General features: G+C 43.9%; 2 protein-coding genes across 4 annotated transcripts in view; one reads left to right on the top strand and one right to left on the bottom strand.

Moving 5' to 3' along the window:
- Nucleotides 1-1,758: 1,758 nt before the first annotated feature.
- On the bottom strand, nucleotides 1,759-16,513 carry COX8C (cytochrome c oxidase subunit 8C). Its single transcript, XM_007987656.3, has 4 exons — nucleotides 16,405-16,513; nucleotides 13,484-13,601; nucleotides 2,824-12,623; nucleotides 1,759-2,207 (listed from the first exon to the last, which is right to left on the bottom strand). The coding sequence occupies exons 3-4, from the start codon at nucleotides 2,947-2,949 to the stop codon at nucleotides 2,115-2,117; spliced, it is 219 nt and encodes a 72-aa protein (XP_007985847.1). The 5' UTR covers nucleotides 2,950-12,623; nucleotides 13,484-13,601; nucleotides 16,405-16,513; the 3' UTR covers nucleotides 1,759-2,114.
- A 496-nt stretch (nucleotides 16,514-17,009) lies between these two features.
- Nucleotides 17,010-23,725, top strand: part of BTBD7 (BTB domain containing 7) — a 104,862-nt gene continuing 98,146 nt past the window's right edge. For 2 of the 3 annotated variants that reach the window (XM_007987654.3, XM_007987655.3), the window contains exon 1: nucleotides 17,010-17,116. The gene's annotated coding sequence lies outside the window, so the exon portion shown is untranslated. Of the gene's footprint in view, nucleotides 17,117-23,123; nucleotides 23,248-23,725 lie in introns of all 3 variants that reach the window. The other variant, XM_073011278.1, reaches the window with a different exon arrangement.

Genomic DNA, 23,725 nt, shown 5'->3' with positions numbered 1-23,725 from the left:
GTGTTTTTAAAAAGAAACATACATAAAATAAGTTATAGACTGAGAGGCTGACAAAAATGTTATGACCAGAGGCCCACAGGAACTTAACTCTGAATTTCCCCTAGTTCAGTATTCATTAATACAGTGTTCACAGTGCCTTTATAGAACAAAACTACCCCAAACAAGAACAAACTGTACCTTGAATGTGACACCTTTATGAGTGTAAAATTAACGAGACAGGGCAACAGAGTTCATTCATCAAAATAAGTTACCATTTTCCAATATACAGTATTATTGCATAAGAGTACTCAGTAACTTGAGTGTCAAACAGTTCAGAACACTAAGTGCTAAAGTTCTATGGAAAAGATTCCTATAGCTCAATATTCTTCCCCAGCTAGGAGGGTAAAGCTGTCTTTTGCCATAATTTGGAGCACATGAAGGCAAGCATCAGAAGTCGAAATACAAAGCCACCAGAGTTAGAGAAGGAAAAAGTAAGTTCAAAATTCGCAGCAAAAGCAAGGTCTCACTGAATACAAGAAATCAGAAGATTGAGCCTGTGTCCCGATGGGAGTTCACGTAAAGGGCCTAGGAGCAGGTTTGCAACCAGTGAACAGCGAAGGTAGATCTTAAGAAACTGCTAAGATTTTGATTAGCCACTGTGCTCGCACCTTTACATTTCAGGGGTATCACCAACCTTTTTCATGCTCTCACTCTGAAAAATTATTTTATCCAATTGTGTTGGTTAATTTTGTGTCAATTTGGCTAGGCCACAGTTCCCAGGTATCTGGTCAAACACTATTTAGGTGTTTCTGTGAAGATTGTAAGAGATTAACATTTAAATCTGTAGGCCTTGAGTAAAGAAGATAGTACTTCAAAGTGTAGGTGGACCTCATCTAATCAGTCGGAGGCTTTAAAGACTGGCTTTAGCAAAAAGGGAATTCTGACGGAAGACTGTCCTCAGACTGGGACTCCAACTCCTTCCTGTGTCTTCCTGCCTACCAGCCTGTCCTGCAGATTTCGGACCTGCCAGCTTCCACAACCATGAGCCAATTCCTTAAAATAAACCAATCTCTCTCTCTCCATATATAAATGTGTATATATACACATCCTATTTTTTCTGTTTCTATGGAGAACATCGACTAATAAATCAATATAAATTTTGAGACAGAAATGTAAAAATACTAAAGTAATGAAACATTAGCCCTCTAAGACCTGTAAGCTAAACAAGGAAGGAGTCTATTTGGGGTATACTGACCTCACACAATAACTGGCACATCACAGGAATTCAGTATTTGTTGAATGAATGAATATTAGCAACCTTGTATATCCTCAAACAATAACTTCTATTTATTGACTATTGTTTCAGGTACTATGTTGAGAGGTACTTTTTCTTTCTTCAATGTTTTATTCCCATAACATCCCTTCAAGACAGCAATTTTAAGTCCCCATTACAGAGATAAGAAAACCAAGGCTCAGAGTTGAACTATGTTGCCCATGATAACAGCATAATCACCAGCTAAGACAGTTCAAAGATGTGTATGATTCTTCAAACCTCACAGAAGACTAAGAGAACATAAAATAGGAGATGTACTGACTCTTCGCCTTCTGAAGTGTAGTCATTTAAAGAGGCAAAGATAAGAAATGGTTGTACTTCTCACAGCAAATTGTGAAGTGTGGCACGGCAGTACTAATAGAACATAAAAACCATTTAGCTAAACTTATATTACCTCACAGCTCTACAACTAATCTTTTAAGGGTGATGTCACTAGATACATTCACTCCCATACAGTAACGCTTAATGTCACTCCTTGAGTCACTAAGTCTGACCTTTCACAGCAGTTCTCAGTAAATTTTCATCAGCTTGCACGATGTTTATTAGAAAATAATATGCACACATATTACCAAGCACAAATAAGTGTTTCTGTTTTATTTAACACTTAAGCAGAACATTTTTCACTATACATCTATATAATGCACAGTACTAAAAAAGTGCAAAATATTCATCATAAACAAGAGGAAAGTGAATACCACAATAGTTGCATCACTCAACTAGGTAATCTTGCTCTCGTTAACAAAAACACAGCTTTTTCTGAAAGTTTTTTGGACGTTAACAGCTGTTCAACATCTTCTTCCATCTAATTCTTTCTGAACTGCTTCAGGTTGCCTAGCACGTATGCAGCGGGTGTTAAGAAGGTCGTAAAAAACACCACAAGTCCAACAGCCATTTCCTGGAAGAGAAGATGAAATGCGCTGCTGAGTATGGCTTCCTGGACCAGTAACTTGCTGCCTAACAAAAAGTACTTTAAAAAATATTTTGAGCAACTAGACCGTTGTCCTAGAAACAGAGACCTGGTGAAATCTAAAATGCTGAAAATCGATTCATGGATCACCTGATTTTTTTTTTCAATTCATTTTTCATCTAACGGTTCTCCGGTTCCAACTTTCACACTGTGGCATTTCGATGCGGCCCAGGATTTCCACCATTTTATCGAAAATATTAAATCTTGGCAGTGCCGAGGACGTCCGAGGATGGTAAACCGTTCCTCCGCGAAACCATAGCCCCGCCCCCGAACCAGGTGCCGGTAAAGGGCAACAACGAAGGAGGCCCAATCCCCGCGCGCCCCTCAGGGTCCCGGGGTTTCCGCCCCTGCGCCTGACGACAGCATCCTCACTGCGACCCTCTCCCAGGAACCTCCCCCAACGGCGGCCAAGCCACAGGAGCCTCCCACGCGAGGCCTGCAAGCCCCGTCCTCCCTTCTTCCCATCCGTCGGGGCACCCTGCCTGGGCCACGCGCTTCCCGCCCGCCCTGTCCGCGCCGCCATGATGGCTGGGTCTCAACTCACGGCGGCAGAAAGGGGCCGCTGGCGCGGGGGCTCCGAGTGGGCGAAGCGGGGAGCCGGCTGCAGGCCAAGCAGGGCCACGTCGCGGTAGTGGCGGCGGACAGGACAGCGCCCACGCAGGAGAGGCATATCGCGTCAGGTAAGACAAAGTCAGGCGAAGACAGCACAAGTGAGGTGCGGCCAAGCAGCGCGAGCTCCAGTGAGCGTGAGGCAGCTGGTTTGCGCAGGCGCCCCAGCCACGAGGGGGCGCTCTGCCCTCGCCCCTACCCCGCCCCTTCCGCCCAGCACCCCCTGCTCTGCCCCACCTCTTCCGCTCATCACTCTTTGTTCTGCACTGCCTTTTCCAGTTAGCACTCTGCTCTGCCACACCTCTTCTGCGCAGCACCCCCTGTTCTACCCCACTTTTTCTGCCCAGCACCCCCTGCTCTGCCCCACCCCTTCTGCTCAGCACCACTTGCTCTGCACCACCCCTTCCACCCTGCAACCCCTGCTCTGCTCTACTCTCTCCGTTCAGCACACCCTGCTCTGCCCTGCCTTTTCCACTCAGTGCACCCTGCAACCTCCCAGCCCTCATTCACCTCACTTTCCACCCATGTGTCCTATCCTCTCCTAAACTCACCTGCCACCCTCCCCTGGGCCCCAACCCCACCTCACACTAAGTATCTCTTTTCTGCTGGGTAAGCTGAGGGGCTTGGCACCCCTACTCCTTCCCTTTGTCTTCCTCTCTACCTATACTTTATATACCTCTTAACATGTCCTGGCATTGGCAGAGTTTATAGCACACTGTTCTCTAATGCAAATTAAATCTTCCATAAATTGTCTGTAGGTTAATTCTTAACACTGAAAACCAAGAACAAATTTCTGTAGTCTGCTGATGATATAAAAAATATTCATGGCAGGGTCAAATGAGTGTTTGGACCCGGTAGAAAAGGTGATGTAATTATCTGTCACTAAGGCTAATTGTCTTATTCTTTGGTAGAGACAGGTCTCACTGTGTCACCCAGGCTGATGTCAAACTCCTGGGCTCAAGCCATGCTCTTGTCTCAGCCTCCCAAAGTACTAGGATTACAGGCATGATGCACTGTGCCCAGACTCTCTTGAGGGAAAAGTAAATATACTGTGATTTTTAAATTTAGTACTGTAATAAAACTTTATCCACTACAATGATTCTGTGTCTTCACATTATTCCTTTTGGGGGCCTATTGCGCAAGTAACACTCTACGGTTTCTTTGAATTGCTCTGTTTCTGCAGCTGGTATCTTCCTCTTCCTTAGATTTCTTTTCGTTTTGCTGTAGTACATCCTTAAGCAGTTCTTTCGGGAAGGGTTTGTAGGTGATAAAGTTCCTCAGTCCTTGGAAATCAAAATATATATTTTTTGATTTCCATTTAAATGCTAATTTGAATGGTTGTAGAACTCTGGGCTCAAAATCATTGTCCTTCAGAGATTTTCAAAAGGCATTGTTCCTTTCTTTTCCAGCACCTAGTGAGCTGATAAGAAATAAAATGCCAATATAGTTGTCATTCCCTGGAGTGCCCTCTTTTTTCCTTTTGGGAATCTTTTAGGCATTCCTTTTTGTCCTTGGAATTGTGAAGTTCCTCCAGGATACTGTTAGATATGGGTATTTTTCCATTCATATGGATTAGCAGTGGGTAAGACCTTTCTATCTGAAGTCATAGTTCTTTAGCTCTGGGAGCACTATTCCTGTTTATTTGCTTCTCTCTGTTTTCTGTGTTCTCAACCTAAAATTCTTATTGATGGACACTGGCCCTTCTTAGCGGGTCACCTCTGTCTTTCAACCTTTTTCTCACTCATCAACGTTTTGTCCCTTGTTCTACATTTTGCAAGATTTCCTTGACTTTTTCTTCTAGCCCATGCTTTATTTTAGAATTATAGTTTTAAAACATACTATTTTTTGCTTTTACAGTCACCTGTTAGTATTTTATAGATGCTATCACTTTAGATTTCTTTCACAATATTAATCTGAACTTTTAAAAAGTTATCTCTATTCCATAAACTATCTGTGTTTCTTCTAGGGTACATTTTTTTTTTTAATTCATTTTGAACCTGCTAGTTTTATTCAAACATCTTATGATCCTTGGTTGTCCTTTCATGCTTATGAATATGAAGAAGCAGGTCAGTTACTTTTGTTCCTTTCTGTTACTTTCTCAATCTGTTCAGGCTGTTAGAATATAACAGACTGGGTGACTTATAAAGGACAGAAATGTATTTCTTACAGTTCTGGATGCTAGAAATTCAAAATCAGTGTGCTGGTAGATTTGATGTCCAGTGAGGGCCCACTTCTTTGTTCTGGTTGTGTCTTCATATGATGGAAGCCACAAGGTAGCTCTCTGGGGCCTCTTTTATAAGGGCAGTAATCCTATTCATGAGGGCTATGTTATGATCTAATTGTTTCCCAAAGGCCCCACCTCCTAACTCTGGGGCATGTCTCACCATATTGCCTGGGCTGATCTTGAACTCCTGGCCTCAAGCAATCCACCTGCCTCGTCCTCCCAAAATGTTAGGATTACGGGAGTTAACCACCATGCCCAGCCCATGTTACATTTCCACTGGGCAACTGTGCTCTGGAATCTTACCCTAACCAATCAAGGACTTGCATGAACCATGGTTAGCCACCTCCCTAACCTCATCTCCTTGTCCTCAGTCTTCCCTTGGCTTATCCTGCCCAGTCACACCAGGTAAACTCTAATTTTGCCTTAGATATCCCCGGATAATAATTTGAGCACCTCTAGGTTACATGAGTCCTGTAAGAAATGATTTAGTGCAACATTGCTCTGTTTCCTGACCACAGTTGTTACACTACTTGACTCAAATATTGGACCAAAGAGAGGGCTGGGACCCAGTCTGTTGGTTGGGATGGATGTTGTAACTTGGGAGCCATGTTTTTTTTCTACCTAGCAAGAAAGCCCTTCCACAGTGAGTTAATAATGCAGCCAAGCTGCTCAAAGAACCAGACATAAGAGCCAGAGGGAACATCCCACCTGTGTTCAAAGCCCTGGTTCTCCCTATTCTGAAGTTAGGACACTTTCCTCTCCTTGAGTTCTGGGCCTCTCTTTATATGCTTTATGATAAATCCTGCTTTGGGCTTAAACTAGGTGGTGCTGGATTTCTATTGCTAACAACAAAAGAGCTTTAAGAAAGACAATATTAGTCAAGCCTTTTTTCTTCGAGTAATACCCCATTTTTAATTTTTACAAAGCAACAAAAATTCTGAAGTAAAGTGAGAAAGAGCTCAATAATAGGCAAGCTTGACTGGTTTAATCCTAATCTTGAGAAGTTTAGAATAGAGTGCAGTTCAAGTGACATTTAAGCATTTTAAGTCTTTCTCTGGGACAAAAGCCTTAAAACACTTTTGACAGTGGCAACTCCAAATTCAGCCACAACACAATTAAGCTCCCTGCCACCCACCCCCACCCCAGGAGACAGCTCTTTTAGATGCTCAAATTACCAATACAAACAGCATTCCTCAGTTTAATTTCTGCAAGTCACAAAAGACTAGCACTGTTAACTCAAATCTCTACAATTTTCAATAAATTGTATAGTGGACTGGGATTCAATGTATTCTCAGTGACCCACAATGCAAGAACTTCCTTCTGCAGTTATATAAAAGGACTTAATTAGAGCTATAGCCTAGAGATCAGGTTTTCTGAGCTGTATGTACACAATGAATGAGAAAGACACCCTCGCCCACTTACCCTTTTTTAATGTGATTTTTATAAATGTTCATGCTCTAAATAAACTGGCGTTAAAGTTCTAGAAAATTATATAATGAATTAAGATTGCACTACCTCAGCCCCAAATATCTCGAATTCATTCCTCTCTAGAAAAACATGTTTAATTCTCATTCAAGAACCAAAGGCTTCAGAACAAAAGTCTCTGAAAAATAGGAGAGAAAAAAAGAGCCAAAGGCCTTTGAGGAACAAAGTGCCTCTCTTCGTATTTGCGTCTGTCTTTACAATTGCACAACCTCAATGATCGAGATACTCAGATAAATAAGCAACAAAAGCAGAAGAGTTGCAAAAGTGGGAAACACATTCAGGTTCTGCAACTGGCAACATCAGTAATACACTCAGATTGTAAGCACAACAGTAATAGAAGATGATATAGGAAGACATGCCCCTTGCTCCCCTTTGCCTTCCACCATGATTGTAAGTTTACTGAGGCCTCCCAAGCCATGCGGAACTATGAATCAATTAAATCTCTTTTCCTTATAAATTATCCAGTTTCAAGTAGTTCTTTATAGCAGTGTAAAAACAGACTAATATAGAAAATTGGTAACAGGAGTGGGGGTACTGCTATAAAGATACCTAAAAATGTGGAAGTCACTTTGGAACTGGATAATAGGCAGAGGTTGGAACAGTTTGGAGGGCTCAGAAAAAGACAGGAAGATGTGGGAAAGTTCGGAACTTCCTAGAGACTTGTTGAATGGTTTTTACCAAAATGCTGATAGTATGATATATGGACAATGAAGTCCAGGCTGAGTTAGTCTCAGATGGAGATGAGGAACTTGAGAACTAGAACAAAGGCCACTCTTGCTATGCCTTAGCAAAGAGACTGGTGGCATTTTGCCCCTGCCCTAGAGATCTGTGGAACTTTGAACTTGAAAGAGATGATTTAGGGTATCTGGCAGAAGAAATTTCCAAGCAGCAAAGCATTCAAGATGTGACCTAGCTTTTTCTGAAAGCATACAGTCATACGTGTTCACAAATGGATGGTCTGAAATTGGAACTTATGCTTAAAACAGAAGCAGAGCATAAAAGTTTGGAAAATTTGCAGCCTAACCATGTGATAGAAAAGAAAAACCCATTTTGTGGGGAGAAATTCAAGCCACTGGCAATAAAAATTTGCTTAAGTAAAGAGAGGCCAAATGTTAATAGCCAAGACAATAAGGAAAATTTCTCCAGGGTATTTCAGAGATCCTCACAGCTGCCCCTCCCATCACAGGCCCAGAGGCCTAGGAGGGAAAAATGGCTTCATGGGCTGGGCCCAGGACCCTGTTTCTCTGTGCAGCCTCAAGACATGGTACCCTGCATCCTAGCCACTCTAGCTCGAGCCATGGCTAAAAAGGATCAAGGTAGAGTTTGGGTCATTGCTTCAGAGGGAACAAGCCCCAAGCCTTGGAAGCTTCCATGTGGTGTTGGTCCTGTGGGTGCACAGAAGACAAGAGTCAAGCTTTGGGAGTCTCCACCTAAATTTTAGAGGATGTATGAAAACTCTTGGATGTCCAGGCAGAAGTTTGCTGCAGGGGCAGAGCCCTCATGGAGAATCTCTACTACGGCAATACAGAGGGGGAAATGTGAGGTTGGAGCCCCCACACAGAGTCTCTACTAGGGCACTGCCTAGTGAGCTGTGAGAAGAGAGCCACCATTCTCCGGAACCCAGAATGGTAGATCCACCAACAGCTTGAACCATGCACCTGGAAAAGCCACAGGCACTCAATGCCAGCCTGTGAAAGCAGTCACGGGGCCTGTATCCTGCAGAGCCACACAGGAACAGCTGCCCAAGGCCTTGGGAGCCCACCTCTTGCATCAGTGCATCCTGGATATGAGACATAGAGTTGAAGGAGATTATTTTGGAGCCTTAAGATTTAATGGCTGCCCTGTTGGGTTAACTGTGGCATGCCCTTGGCAGAGAGGAGAGGTTCATTTAGATGGTGGGGGAGGCCTTAGAATTGTATTTTTGGTTTACATTCATTGCAGCCTTGAACTCCTGGATCCAAGCAATCCTCCCACCTCAGCCTCCCAAGTAGGTGGGACCACAGGCATGCATCACCATGCCCAGTTAATTTTTTTTTTGGTAGAGACAGAGTCTCACAATTTTGCCGAGGCTGATGGTCTCAAACTTCTGGGCTCAAGCAATCCTCTTGCCTCAGCCTTCCAAAGTGCTAGGATTGCAGGCATAAGCCACCACACCTGGCACCTTTTCATCTTTTTTTTTTTTTTTGAGATGGAGTTTCACTCTTGTTGCCCAGGCTGGAGTGCAGTGGTACGATCTCAGCTCACTGCAACCTCCGCCTCCCAGGTTCAAGCAATTTTCCTGTCTCAGCCTCCTGAGTAGCTGGGATTACAGGTATGCACCACCACGCCTGGCTAATTTTTGTATTTTTAGTAGAGATGGAGTTTCTCCATGTTGATCAGGCTGGTCTCGAACTCCTGACCTCAGGAACTCCCAATCCACCCACCTCACCCTCCCAAAGTGCTAGAATTACAGGCCTGAGCCACCGCTCCTGGCCACTTTTTCATTTTTAAATTTCACATTCCTCCTCTTCTCCTGAATTACATCCAGATATTCTTCAATGGATTTCTGTTATACTGACATGACATGAAAATATTGGCAGTTGGGGTCCAAAAGATTAAAGGTCAAATTCCAACACTATCATTTACTAAGCACATAGCCTCAGGAAAATAACGCATATTTCTCTTAGAACGTGGATATGGAGGTTAAATCAGATAGTAGGTGTATCCATTATTAGATTCAGTGTAGCCTGAAGCTGCATCCTTATGTATTTTAACTTGGGCCTAAAGGTTTCTTGCAGGCCGGATGTGGTGGCTCACACCTGTAATCACAGCACTTTCGGAGGCCGAGATGGGCAGATTGCTTGAGCCCAGGAGATTGAGACCAGCCTGGGCAATATGGCAAAACCCCATCTCTACAAAAAATATGAAAATTAGCCAGGTGTGGTGGTGCATATCTGTAGTCCTAGCTACTCAGGAGGCTGAGTTGGGAGAATCATCTGAGGCTGGGGAGGTCAAGACTGCAGTGAGCTGTGATCATGCCACTGCACACCAGCCTGGGCAACAGAGTGAGTATCTCAAAAAAACCCTATCTCAAAAAAAAAAAAAAAAAAGTTTCTCCTACATAGTGAACTGTAACCTGACTGGATGTATAAACAAATTGTAACCTACTTTTGTGCTAATCAGAGTTTTGGCCAATCATAGGTGGCCAACTCTTAAAACCATATTCAAATAAGGCAACTGCCAGGCTGTAACCAACCCAGATGTTTCTGTAGCTGTCATGAGCAGCACAAGGTCAAACATAACCAGGTCCATGCACTTTTGTGTCTTTCTACAAGGTCAAACTTTTTCTGATGCTTATTCAGTCATGAAAGCCATGTTAATAGAGTAACCAAACAGGCAATTCTTCTTATTACTTCCCGTTCACTCTAGTCAGAGCCATGGGGGCACAGGCTCAAGTCAATCCACAAGTCAGTCAATATTGCAAACATACATAGTGGTATGCTTAATGTGTAAATGTCATAGATTAAAATTTCCACATCAAAGTAAAATTTAACGTCAGGAGAAAAGAAAATAGTAAAAGGGGTTAACAAACCAGTCCAAGGAGAGTGACATGGACAAGCAGAATGTCCTGAGCTAATCCAGCCAGTCATCAACATCTTTCAAGGAAAAGTCTGTGATTTGGGCAGAGCCTTCAAAGGCAAAAGCCAGGTGCTGACCACGAGTAACAGAAAGACAGTATCTGTTAAAATGGCCGTCAACACCTGATCAAGTCCTGCTAAAGTGTTTGAGTCATCTGGTGAGGGCTGATAGTAAAGGGTTACAATCTTATCTGGTTGGGGGTTGTCTCTCTGTGAACATCTGTACCTTGTTGGTATTTTGCCTTTTGAAATATATGATGGAGCCGGGCGCGGTGGCTCATGCCTGTAATCCCAGCCCTTTGGGAGGCCAAGTTGGGCAGATCACAAGGTCAGGAGATTGAGACCATCCTGGCTAACACAGTGAAACCCCATCTCTACTAAAAATACAAAACAGGAGTCAGGCGCGGTGGCGGGTGCCTGTAGTCCCAGCTACTCGGGAGGCTGAGGCAGGAGAATGGTGTGAACCCAAGAGGCAGAGCTTGCAGTGAGCTGAGATCATGCCACTGCACTCCAGCCTGGGCAATGGAACGAGACTCCGTCTCAAAAAAAATAAATATATGATGGGGTCTTTTTCTAAGATGGCGTTACTTATGTCGAGGATGCGCTATATAGTAACTCACCTCCATTTTCTGTACATCACTTTCCTTTTCCTATCCATAAATATTATCAGACTGCATAGCAGCTCTACAGTCACTCTGAACCTCTTCTGGCTCAGGGGTCTGCCCAATTCACAAATCATTTTAACCAAGTAAACTCTATTAAATTTAATTTGTCTAAATTTTTTTTGTTTTGTTTTTGGGTTTTTTGTTTGTTTGTTTGTTTGTTTGTTTTTGAGACAGGGTCTCACTCTGTCACCCAGGCTGGAGTGCAATGGTGTGATCTCAGCTCACAGCAACCTCCACCTCCCAGGCTCAAATAATCCTCCCACCTCAGCCACCTGAGTAGCTAGGACTACAGGCACATGCCACGTCACCTAGCTAATTTATGTCTTTCTTCGTAGAGACAGAGTTTTGCCATGTTGCCCAGGCTGGTCTTGAACCCTTGGGCTCAAGAGAACCACCCATCTGGGCCTCCCAAAGTGCTGGGATAACCGCCATGAGCCACTGCACCCAGTTGTTCAAGTCTTGTCATTCCTGTTTGGTTGTCTTGTTCTTACTAAAACGTAAGCATTCTTTACATATGCTGGATATAAGCTGTTTTTGGTTTTATATATTATAAATATCTTTTTCCATTTTATGGCTTGTCTTTTCCCTCTATTGTATATGTGTTAGTCTGTTTTCATGTTGCTATAAATACCTAAGTCTGGGTAATCTATTTTAAAAAGAAGTTTAATTGGCTCACAGTTCTGCAGGCTTTACTGGTGAGATCCTAGAAAGATTATAATCATGGTGGAAGGCAAAGGGAGAGCAAGTAGTGTCACATGGCAAGAGATGGACTGGTTGGTGGGGGGGTGGTGCACACCCTTTTAAACAACCAGATCACCTGTGAATTCAGAGAACTCACTCATCCCAAAATGTCACAGGATCCTTCACGTGCAGCTTCGCCAGCTGGAAACCTCTGTGGCCGGCAGCACCTCTGCTTGAGTTTTGTTCACACCTGCTGGGCTCATTCTGCCCACTCGGCCTGGCAGGCTTTGCTCGGCTTGCGCTACCAGTCTGGATCCCATGCTTGACAAGGACGAGCCAGGTGCAGAGCAGTGAGGGGTATGTGAGTGAGCCAGCACGGGATCTGGCCACTGCACACAGCCAGGTATGCCGGCTGCTGTGGTGGGGTAGGCAGCTCCAGGCACTGGCACAGACGCCGGCTGTATGCGAGGCTGCAGCTGGACCAGACATACCCACAAGCAGCTTCCACTGTGGGCACCAGCGTCTGGACAAGGCAAACACAGTGGCACCCAAAAGCCTGGAAACACCAGGAACCACAGAGCACCAAAGAGAGTGCTATAGCATGTCACGGCCCTAGTTTGGGGAGCCCTGAGGTCTAGGCTCCCAGAAGGGCCGCAGCTCTTCTCTCCTTCTTGTCACCCACAGCACAGCAAGCAGAGGGGTGTGTTTTGGGCGGGGGGCATGTTTCAGCCCATTTGTATTAAAGCTCTTTCAATCCCATCACCCTACTCTAGCCTGCAGCTCCTGGGCTGGCCGAGCCCTGCCACTGCTTCCTATCACGTGAGGCAGTAGCCCAGCACCCGCGGAGGGCAGGAGGGCCATAGTGTTACAACTCTGGCTTGGGGAATGCCGAGTTCTGGGCCCCAGAAGGTTCGCCCCTCTTCAGTCCTACCGTCTGGGAGTATGTCACCACCCATAGCTTAGCGAGCCAGTCAGGAAAGTGTTAACAGCTTCTTTCACTCCCGCCGTTTGAAGGTCCGCCAGTTCTTGTCTCATGTCCAGGAAGAATAGGTTACATGGACAACTGGAGGGAGGGTAAACAAAGTGGAGAAGAGTTTTATTGGGCAACCAAACAGCTCTCAGAGGAGAGGAGACCCAAAGTACCTACTCTCAATGAGTCTCTGAGTCAGGCTGGGCCTGGAGGGGTGGGGGAGTTACTGGCGCAGAATGAAGTGCATGCTGATTGGTCCACGGGCAGGAGGAAATGCATGCTGATTGGTCTGTGGGCAGGCCTGGAAAAAGCACCACTTGATTGGCTGAAAGGCATCAAGAAGTTCTCACTCCAGGTCACGGACTTCACTGGGAACTGGCAGCCTGGCTCCCAGGCTTTAGGCCATCTCTGGTTTGAAGATCGGGTTTCACCAGGGACCCACCCCTTCCTGCCTAGGAACCTGTCTGCCTCCCACCACCATCACAAGGGGATGATGCTAAGCATTCATGAGGGATCTGCCTCCATGATCCAAACACCGCCCACCAGGTCCCACTTGCAACACTAGAGATTACATTTCAACATGAGATTTGGAGGGGACAAACATCCAAACCGTATCAGTACATTTTGATGCACTTAAGTTCATATTTTAAATACAGTTGAATCTATGAATTCTGTCTTCATGATTAATATTTTCTATGACTTGCTCGTCTTTTCTTCCCCAAGGCAATAAATATTTTCCAATATTATTTTCTAAAAGCTTTATTAATTTTATTATTTGTTAATTTAATAATTATTAAGGCCGTGCGCAGTGGCTCACGCCTGTAATCCCAGCACTTTGGGAGGCCGAGGTGGGCAGATCACAAGGTCAGGTGTTCGAGACCAGCCTAGCCAACATGGTGAAACCCTGTCTCTACTAAAAATACATAAAATTAGTCAGGCATGGTGGCGCGCACCTGTAATCCCAGCTACTTGGTAGGCTGAGGCAGGAGAATCACTTGAACCCAGGAGGCGGAGGTTGAAGTGAGCCAAGATCATGCCATTGCACTCCAGCCTGGGTGACAGACCATGACTCTGTCTCGAGGAAAAAAAGAAAAAGAAAATTGAATAATTATTGAGCACTTCTTAATTAAGCATCTACAAGGTACTTATCACTGTTCTGGGGTTTTCAATCCTCTTCACCTTTTAGACTTCAGGAAATTCAGAAAAGTGCATGAAAACAGGATTGTTACACGCAGAGAAATAGGGGGAGATAAAATTTATCTTTTCTCCTTAATTTCAAAAACCCAGCTTCCATCCTGTATTTCCAGGAAGAAGAGTCTGGGAATGGGCTTCAATGGATGGTTATGTATGGCAGAAAAGAGGGCACAAAGGAAGGAAAAGACTGGAGTGGCAGAACATGGAATATACCATGAGATGTTTATTACTCTGATTTTCAGCATACATGACCAGGTAGATGGGATGCCATTCACTGATGGTGGGAGCGGAGAAAGGAACAAAACATAAATTCAGGACTTTTGGTTGCAAGCCACAGAAGTTCACTGTTTTTACCCACTTCCAACTAACTTAAGATAAAAAGAGGTGTTAGGACAACTCAATGGCTTCTAAAAATGAAAAGACCAGTGGTGGGTTGGTTTCAGGCCCAGGTAGGCCCAGGTATTCAAATAATGTCATGGCTTTACTTTCTCTCACCTTCTGTTTCTTTGTTTATGGTCTTCCTTCTTTCCTACTGCACATGGCTTTCCCCTTATTGGCAAACAAAGCCAATTCACATGTCCTTTCGAGTCATAATCCCAGAGAAATAGAGTAAGAAGAAACATCTCTGAGTGTGGGGCAAAAATTTCCAGAAAAGGTTCTGGTTGACTTATTTGTGTCATATGGCCATCCAGATCTATCTGATTCTAGAACCCATGCTGTTAACCACCAAGTAGTACCATCTTAACACTAGCCTTTAAAAAAATGTTTTTCACACTGTCTTCTTATTTAGATTCTAAGCTCCTCAAGTACAAAGATCCATTTATTGTTTACCCCTCCCATGTAGTACCGTGCTTGGCACATGGTACTAGAATCTTTAAATGTGTGTCCGACTGAACTAAAATAAACATCTAAATTCTGATGAGTGTGTAAACTGAGCTAATTCAGGATGTCAAAAGTGCAGCTAAATGGTATAATAAGGAAAAAGTGAATTAATTACAGGGTAGAAAAAAATCATGGATCACTTACAAATGGTTTCTAGATCCAAACAGTCTACTAGAAGTCTCCAGCTGTGCAGACAGACAAAAGGACAAGGTGAAACCAGAGACCTTACTTGGCTTTTCAAAAAGTTTTAGATTTCCACATCAAAGGCTGTTAGAAAAAGTGTTATCCTGAAATTCTTACAATTCTATTATTGTTATCATTTTCATTTTGTTTTTTAAACTTTGGGAAATAGAAACAAAGTCAAGTAATAAAGGTTAGTAATAAGTGTAAACGGTGGGGACTGATCTAACATTTTCATAAATTATAAGGAAGCAGTGTTTACACACCACTTTTTAGTTTGCTAATCATAGCTCTTTCAGTTAATGCAATACAGTCATCCCCCATATACTATATACATGGGATTGGTTCCAGGACCCACCGAATATACCCCAATCCAAGCATACTCAAGTTTGCCTGTCTGCCCTGTGGAACCTGAGTATAAGAAAAATCGGCCCTCTCAATAGGGTGTTTAGAATCCCGTGTACCAGGTTGCATTGATCGACCCGCACAGTTCAAACCTGTGTTGTTCAAGTGTCAACTGTATTTAGCAAATTAAGACAAAGGTAAAATGATGGAAAATAATAGTAAATGGCTTGAATTTAGATAAGGTTCACTTACGTCTTTGGGGAAGTATAAAAGTGTGGAACAAGAGGTGGACACTCAGAGGTAGTTATAGGCTCCAATTAGATGGACCTATTTCCTTTGTATTTTCTCACTTTTCCATGCATTTCTTGTCTATCTCCCTGAGGCTGTATATTCAACTGAAGTGACCCTTACCGGCTAGAGGGGAATTTCAGGCAAGGGACTGCTACAATCTCTGCTAGTCTCCAGACCTTCAAGGATTGGGTAAGAGGGTGAAAGGGGTGAGATGGGTAAACAAAATGAAGTAATACAAATTGGAAAGAGCTATCCTTTTCAAGGAAGTAAGGTGATGAAGAATGAGGGTGAAGAAAATACAAATCTGAAGCAAGCCCAGAGGAAAACAACAATAATAGTCAGTCTCCCACTGAATATGAAAAGCATAAAATTAATGGAGGATCAAGAGATGGTTAAAAACACATCACAAAATTCCAAATTGCTCTTATCCTTCGAAGTGTAAAGGCGGTTTCAGAACAAAACAAAACAAAAAACTGTGTGACACAAAACTTGTTTCTCCAATACTTTCAAATAAATTCCCAGAGTTGCTAAGGTCTATCAGAGGAAACGGTGTAACGGTTCCTGGTCACCGGGTTCAGAATGCCTGAATTCTGATCTTGGCTTGCCTACTTGTTAGTATTTCTGAGCCTGTCTCCTTGACTGTAAAACAGCGATAAAAACACCTATCCTGACTACCACAAAGGGCGGGTTTGGCGTTCAAACGAAAACCATGTATCTCTTTTGAAAACGACAGTGCCCCATAAATATAGCGTTCCTGTTACTGCATCGCTGAAATTATTGCAAACTCCCAAACAAGGGGCATCTAGGGAAGAGCAACTTGGCTCTCTCACATGGCGACTGTGTGTTTTCATCAATTTTGTCCTTTGTTTACGGGGTATCTTGTTAAGGAAAACTTTTCAGTCTCTTAAAGATTATTTTTTAACCTACTACACAAGTAGCAAGGTTGTGCCTGTATAAAAGTACCATGCAGACAAGCGCTTACGATAGACAAGTGCTCACTGCCAAGCAGCAGCCACCGGAATGCCAGGACTGTCAGCAAGGACTTTCCGCGCAAGAGCAGTTCTCTTCGAGAAAGATGCACTCATTGCATGCGACCACCCGAGGGATGCCGGCCGCCGAACGGAAACATGAACTGGTGGAAATGGCCATCCGGTGACGTAGTAGTGACACAGTTCTCATAATTCTATTCTGATTCATTTAATAATGTGTCGCAATTCGCTGGACTAAGCAGGATGTTGCCACAAGCTGCAAACTCCCACCGACCCGACACCCCGCTCCCAACAGACGACCAAGAATAATGCGCGCGCACTCGCCTCCCACGGCTCCAGCGAACGCACCGCCCCCCACGCGGCCCGACGCGCGCGGCGACGCCGGGTCACGTGACCCGGAGCGCGCCGACGGCAGGGGAGGGCGGGGGCTCAGGCCGGCTCCGCAGCGCCGCGCAGGCGCCCCAGGGCCGCGCCGAGCTGAGCCCCTCCTGCTCCCCCTAGGAGTCAAAATGGCGGCGAGGGGAACCTGGAGCAGTCCCGGAGCCTGAGCCACTGACAGGAGAGGAGAGGGCGGCGGCGGCGGCGGTGGGAGGAGGATGGCTGGGGTTGCTGGCGCCGGTGCGGACGGCGGTGCTGGTGGCGGCGGCGGCGGGGGCGACGGCAGCGGTCCCAGCGGCAGCAGCAGCGGCGGGAGGAGCCTCCGGGGTGAGTGTCCCTCGGTGTCTCTGAGGCTGTGGAGCCGAGGCTGTGTCCGGTGTGGCGTGGGGCGTCTGGGCGAGGAAGGGGCTGTTCCTAGGCGTGAGGGTGCCGGGGCTGGGGCCGAGCCGCCGCGGGAGGCGCTGGGGCGCCGGGCGGGGAGGGGCGAGTCGTTCGTCTGGGACTGAGGCGCCGCGGCGCCGGACTGGCCGGTCTCTGTGCGCTCCGAGGGGCGGGCGGGAGCGCGCCGCCGTCCCGGGGGCAGGGGCGCGAGGTGTGGCGCTTGGGGCGGGGAGAGCGACCCGAGGGAGCCACTACGGTCGCCCGGCCGGCTTTGGGCTCCGGGCTCCGGGCGCCGAGGGGCGGGACCCGCAGCTCCCAGGACGCGGAGAAACCGCTCCCGAGACGGGGGCGCGTGTTTACCCGGGTGCGGGGTTGCGACCGCCAGGGGTGGGCGTGAGAGTGGCCGGCGGGGACTGGGAAGGGAGCAGGCCTGTGGACTGCTACTCCCAGGGGAAGTTAGATTGTCTGGGTAAGTTACTGTTGCGGAATAAACCTGGGATTGAGCTTTGACAGGTTGGGAGGGAGACAATACCGAGTGTTTGATAAAGAAGAGGAGGCTGTGCGTGTTGGACTACTTGAATGGCAAAAAGTGTGCATATTTCATTACCTTATTTGCACAGTGTTTGCTAGCTTTACCCCGAGGGTGAGAACTTTCTCACCGTTTTTGGAGAAACTCTGAGGAGTGTTGTTTCTCCTTTGAACTACAATAGCACGTCTTCACATACCAGCACAGATAATAAGTACTCTGGAGTAGGCCTAATTTACAGAAGTAGTCTTGGTTATCTTTACCAGAGCCCTGTTTCCTCTGCGAAAACATCTTACTGTAACGAGAAAGTAGACATTTTTACAGAATTCCTTAGCTTTTTCAACTAACAACCTTCTTTGGGGGGTTGGGGGGCGGGAGACGGAGTCTCGTCCTGTCACCCAGACTGGAGAACAGTGGTGCGATGTGGGCTCACTGCAACCTCCGCCTCCCAGATTCAAGCGATTCTCCTGTCTCAGCCTCCCAAGTAGCTGGGATTACTGGCGCCCGCCACCACTCCCGGCTAGTTTTTGTATTTTTAGTAGAGACGTGGTTTCACTATGTTGGCTGGACTGGTCTCGAGCTCCTGACCTCTGGTGATCCGCCCGCCTCGTCCTCCCAAAGTAACTGGGATTACAGGTGTGAGCCACTGCTCCTGGCCTGGTCAACTAACAATCTTTTGTCCCGGAACAGCGTCTGTTTCCTTTAGATTGCTGAAATGAATTGCTTTCTTCCTGAAATGTGGAAGAAAGACTTGAAATTGCTTTGTAAGTATCATACGTTGTTAATAGGAACTGTTATTAGACTTGTCATGGAATTTTGGAGTCAGAAAAACTTTTAGAGATCTAAAGATGTGAATATTGTTTTAGAGCCGGAAAACCAGACCCAGAGAGGCGAGTGACTTGTGGATCCTACAGCTGGCGATGGATTAGACCAAAACTAAGATGTGGGCTTCTGCACCCCGTTTAGAGAGCTCGTTTTTACTACACTCCTGAGCTGCTTACTCTTCATTGATTGCATTCTTCACCATTCACTATCCACCCCTGTCCATAGGTTTTGGTGTAATAAAGTTGAAAGCGAAAATAAGAGCTTCTGTCTCATTCTGACAGCTACTTCAAGTAACTGATGAAAAAAGATTTTTCTTCCCCTAACCTGAACTTAATAAAAACGGAGTAATATTTTATTTGGAGTTTTCTTAGGCTCGTGACTACATTTTCACCCAGTTTTAGCATGGCTCATTCTTGCATGAATTCAGTAAAACTCATAGGTCAATATTCTGTCCCACAAAACCTGATTACTATGTTTTGTGTCCCAACACCAGCATTTAAACAACGTTTTTGTATCAGACTCTAATTTTAGGATTTAGAACATCTGTGTTGATTTCTAGATTATGCTACATGGTTTCCATGTATCATCTTGTTGAGTCACAACATTTTTATTTATTGTGTCACAGGTAAACCTTCGGAAGTGCAGTAATGCCAAAGTTATTCTGATTTCAGGTTCTAGTCACTGAAGCTCACACATCCAGAATTACATACGTGACTGTTGAAGGTCTGCTTTTTGTTTTGCATTAGATGAATGATGTGGAAGAAGGGAAAAAACATAATATTAGGTTGGTGCAAAAGTAACTGCGGTTTTTGCCATTGATATATAGATTTTTCCCTCACGTTCTTGTTGGAAAGATTAGGTGTACCAACATGAGTCTCGAAGACAATCTAGTGAGTTCTGCTAATGCAAAGAATGCTGTTGGTATACAGGATAGAGAGAGATGAGTGAGACCCCAGGAGTCCAAAGAACGTGGGACAGTTGGGACTTGAGCTGGCCTATGAAAATTTAGATTTACCGAGAGATTGTAGCAATTACTTTGTGAGGAAAAAGCGAGAGTGTAAAGTGAAGATTAGCTTAGGGGGAGGGAAATAGAGGAAGACCAGGATGAGCTGACAACTGAATTTCCTGAGGAGAATGTTTTCCTTAGGAAACTTCAGGCAGTTGGAAAGCTGTTTGTCTGTAGAAGAGTTTGAGTGCTGAATTGTGGAGATTTCTACTTTTATCCTGTTGTGCAAGGTATAGAGAGCCTTTGAAAGTTTGGAAGCCAGGGATTAATGTAGTAAACCAGGAAGGTAAATCTGTTAATGATCTACAGGTTAAGTTAGAGTGAGGAGAGAATGGAATGAACCAAGGAAGACAGTAGCTGCTGTAGTAACCCGAGTACGAAGAGATCTTAGACCCGGATAAAGTCAGTAGGAGGGATATGGATAGCAGAAACCTGTGTGCTTAGTTATGGTAAAATACACATACAATTTACTATCTTAACCGTTTTTAAATGTATAGTTCTGTGGCATAAGTACTTTTACATTGTTGTGTAGCCATCACCACCATCCATCTGTAGAATTCTTTCATTTGGAGTTTTCTTAGGCTCATGACTACATTTTTCTAAACTGAAACTCTCCGTTTTCCCTTACCCCCAGACCCTGGCAACCACAATTCTACTGTCTCTTTTATTTTGACAACTGTAAGTACCACATATAAGTGAAATTATACAGCATTTGTCCTTCTATATCTGGCTTATTTCACTTAGTATAATGTCATCAAGGTCCATCCATATTGTAGCATGTGTCCTAATTTGCTTTCTTTTTAAGGCTGAATAATACTCCATTTTTACATTTTGTTTGTTCATCCATCGATGGGCACTTAAGTTGCATCCACATTTTAACTGTTGTGAAAAATGCTGCTGTCAACATGGATGTAAAAATATCCGAGTCTCTGCTTTCATTTTTTTAATGAATTTTATAGCCAGAAAATTTTACATTCCCGCTAGCAGTGCACAAGGGTTCCAGTTTCTCTATATCCTCACTAATTCTTGTTATTTGCCGTTTGGTTTTTTTTTCCCTAATATTCATCCTAATGAGTGTGAAGTGGTATTTCATTGTGTTTTTGGTTTGCATTTTTTAAAAATGATTGGTGATATTAAGCATCTTTTCATGTGCTTATTAATCTTTTGTATTCTTTTTAGAAAAATATCTATTCACATTATTTCCCTGTTTTCTAATTAGGTTTTTGTTGTTGTTGAGTTGTGGAAGTTACTTATGTATGCTGAATATCAATCCCTTATCAGACATGATTTGCAAATGTTTTCTCCCATTCTGTAGGCTGCCTTTTCACCCTGTTGGTAGTGTCCTTTGATGCACACACAGTTTTTAATTTTGATGAAATCCAGCTTACCTAGATTTTCTTTTGTTGCTTATGCTTTTCATGTCATAATCAATAAATCATTATCAAATCCACTGTCAGGAAGCTTTTCCCCTATGTTTTCTTTTTTTTTTTAAAGATAGGTAGATTCTGGCTCTGTCACTCAGGCTGAAGTGCACTAGTGTGATTATGGCTTACAGTAGCCATGAATTCTGGGCTCAAACAGCCCTCCCATCTCAGCCTCCTGAAGAGCTGGGACTACAGGTTTATACGTCCACGTCTAGCTAAGTTTTTTTAATTTTCTGAGGAGATGGGGACTCACTGTGTTGCTCAGGCTGGTCTCAAACTTTTGGATTCAGGTGGTCCTCCCGCCTCAACCCAAGGTGCTGGGATTACAGGCATGAGCTACTGTGCCCAGCATTTTTTTTTTTTTTTTTAAGAATTTTATAGTTCTGTCTCTTAATTTAGGTCTTTGTGTGGATGTCTATTACCATATGTGTGGGTTTTTGCATTACCATTTGTTGAGAAAACTGTCCGTTTCCCATTAAATGATCTTGGCACCTTTGTTGAAAATTATTTGACCACAAGTTTGAGGGTTTATTTCTGGGCTCTGTATTCTATTCCATTGGTCCATAAGTTTGTTTTCATGCCAGTGCCACTCTATTTTAATTACTGTAGTTTTATAGTAACTTTTGAAATCAAGAAGTGTGAGACTTCACTTTGTTCTTTTCAAGATTGTTTTGGTAGTTTGGGATTCCTTGAGATGCCATATGAATTTTAGAATGGGTTTTTCTATTTCTGCAAAAAATAGGCTATCAGTATTTTGTTAGGAATTGTATTGAATCTGTAGATTGCTTTGGGTAATGTTGACAAGTAAATACTGTCTTCCAGTCCACGAACATGGAATATCTTTCCATTTATTTGTGTCTTTATTTCAGCAGTGTTTTTTTAGTTTTCAGTGTAAAAGTCTTTTGTCTCCTTCGCTAAGTTTATTCCTAAGTATTTTATTCTTTTTGATGTGATTTTAGATAGGATTCTTGTCTTAATTTCTCTTTTGGATTATTCATTGTTAGTGTTTAAGAATGCAACTCATTTTTGTGTATTAATTTTGTATCCTACAACTTTACAGAATTTATTAGTTCTAATAGTTTTCTTGTGTGTGTGGAATCTTTTTTGTGGAGTTTTCTACATATAGGAGCGTGTCATTTGCAAACAGTTAATTTACTTCTTGCTTTCCAATTTGGATGCCTTTTATTTTTTTCCTTGCCTAATCTCAGCTGGGACTTCCGGTATTGTGTTGACTGGAAGTGGTAAAAGCAGGCATCCTGGGCTTGTTCCTGATGTTAGAGGAAACATTTTCAGTCTTTCCTGTTGAGTATGATACTAACATGAGTTTTTTATATAAAACCTTTATTATGTTCAGGTAGTTTCCTTATATTTCTGGTTTGTTGAGTGTTTTAACAGGTGTGTTTTAAGAAAAATCATTTGTGGGTGCTGAAAAGAAAGAATTTCTAGCCTGGTGAGTGAAAGAATCCTGGTGTCATTGACAGAATAATATATTATGAAGTTGATGTTTTAGGCATCATCTTTGTACCTTTACAGACCTGTTTTGGTTGAATAAAAATAATACTATAGTTATTTAGTGGGGAAAACTGGCATTACTCAAATAATTTACAAACATATGTCTGAATAACTATAGTACAGCTGGGCTCACATTTGCATTTCTAGCATCTAGCACAGTGCCTGGCACATGGGTATTCACTGAAGTTGTTAATTGAATCAAGAAGCAGAAGACTAAGGTTTTTAAAGTAAAAATCATATTGGTTATTATATAATTTTTAATGGAAATAATGTTTATTTTTTATTTTATCACTTTTTAATTTTCTTGAGACAGAGTCTCACTTTGACACCAGACTGAGTGCAGTCATAAGTCAGTGCTGCCTTGGCCTTCTGGGCTCCAGCGAGCCTCCTGCCTCAGCCTCCCGAGTCGCTGGGATTACAGGCAAGTGCCACCGTGCCTGGCTCATTTTTGTTGTGAGAGACAGGGTCTTGTAGTGTTGCCTAGGCTTTATTTAAAACCATTTTCCTGTTAACCCGGTCCTGGTACAATGGTAATAAAGCAAAATCAAAGTTCACCACTCTAGAAGAATTAGGCAAGTGACTTTTTCTAAAACAGGTACAGTATCATTATTAAAGTGAGATAACAGTTTTTCTTTTGACATTTTTTTCTTTTTTCTTGAGACGGAGTCTCGCTCTGTCGCCCAGGCTGGAGTGCAATGGCGTGATCCCGGCTCACTGCAACTGCTGCCTCCCGGGTTCCAGCGATTCTCTCCTGCCTCAGCTTCCCAAGTAGCTGGGACTATAGGTACGTGCCACCACACCTGGCTAATTATTGTATTTTTAGTAGAGACAGGGTTTCGGCCCATTGGCCAGGCTGATCTCAAGCTCCTTACCTAAGGTTGTCCACCTGCCTCAGCCTCCCAAATTGCTGGGATTATAGGTGTGAGCCAACATGCCTGGCCCAGTTTTCTTTTTAGGTGAATGCTAGTGGAAGTTAGTTATCAGAATCCAAAGTTTTAGAAAGAGGCTTTATTTATTTCATATTTTCTTTGTTTTAGACAGGGTCTTGCTCTGTCACCCAAGCTGCAGTGGTGCAATCATGGCTCACCACAACCTCAACTACCTGGGTTCAAGCAATCTTTCCACCTCAGCCTCCTGAGCAGCTGGGACTACGGGCATGTGCCACTGTGCCTGGCTAACTTGTACTTTTTGTAGAGATGGGGTTTCACTGTGCTGCCCAGGCTGGTCTTGAACTCCAAGACTCCAGCAGTCCTCCAGCCTTG

This window comes from Chlorocebus sabaeus, chromosome 24 (genome assembly GCF_047675955.1).
Source record: "Chlorocebus sabaeus isolate Y175 chromosome 24, mChlSab1.0.hap1, whole genome shotgun sequence".
NCBI classification, from domain to species: Eukaryota; Metazoa; Chordata; class Mammalia; order Primates; family Cercopithecidae; genus Chlorocebus; species Chlorocebus sabaeus.
Note: the sequence above shows the minus strand (reverse complement) of the source record. Positions and strands in the feature narration are given on the sequence as shown.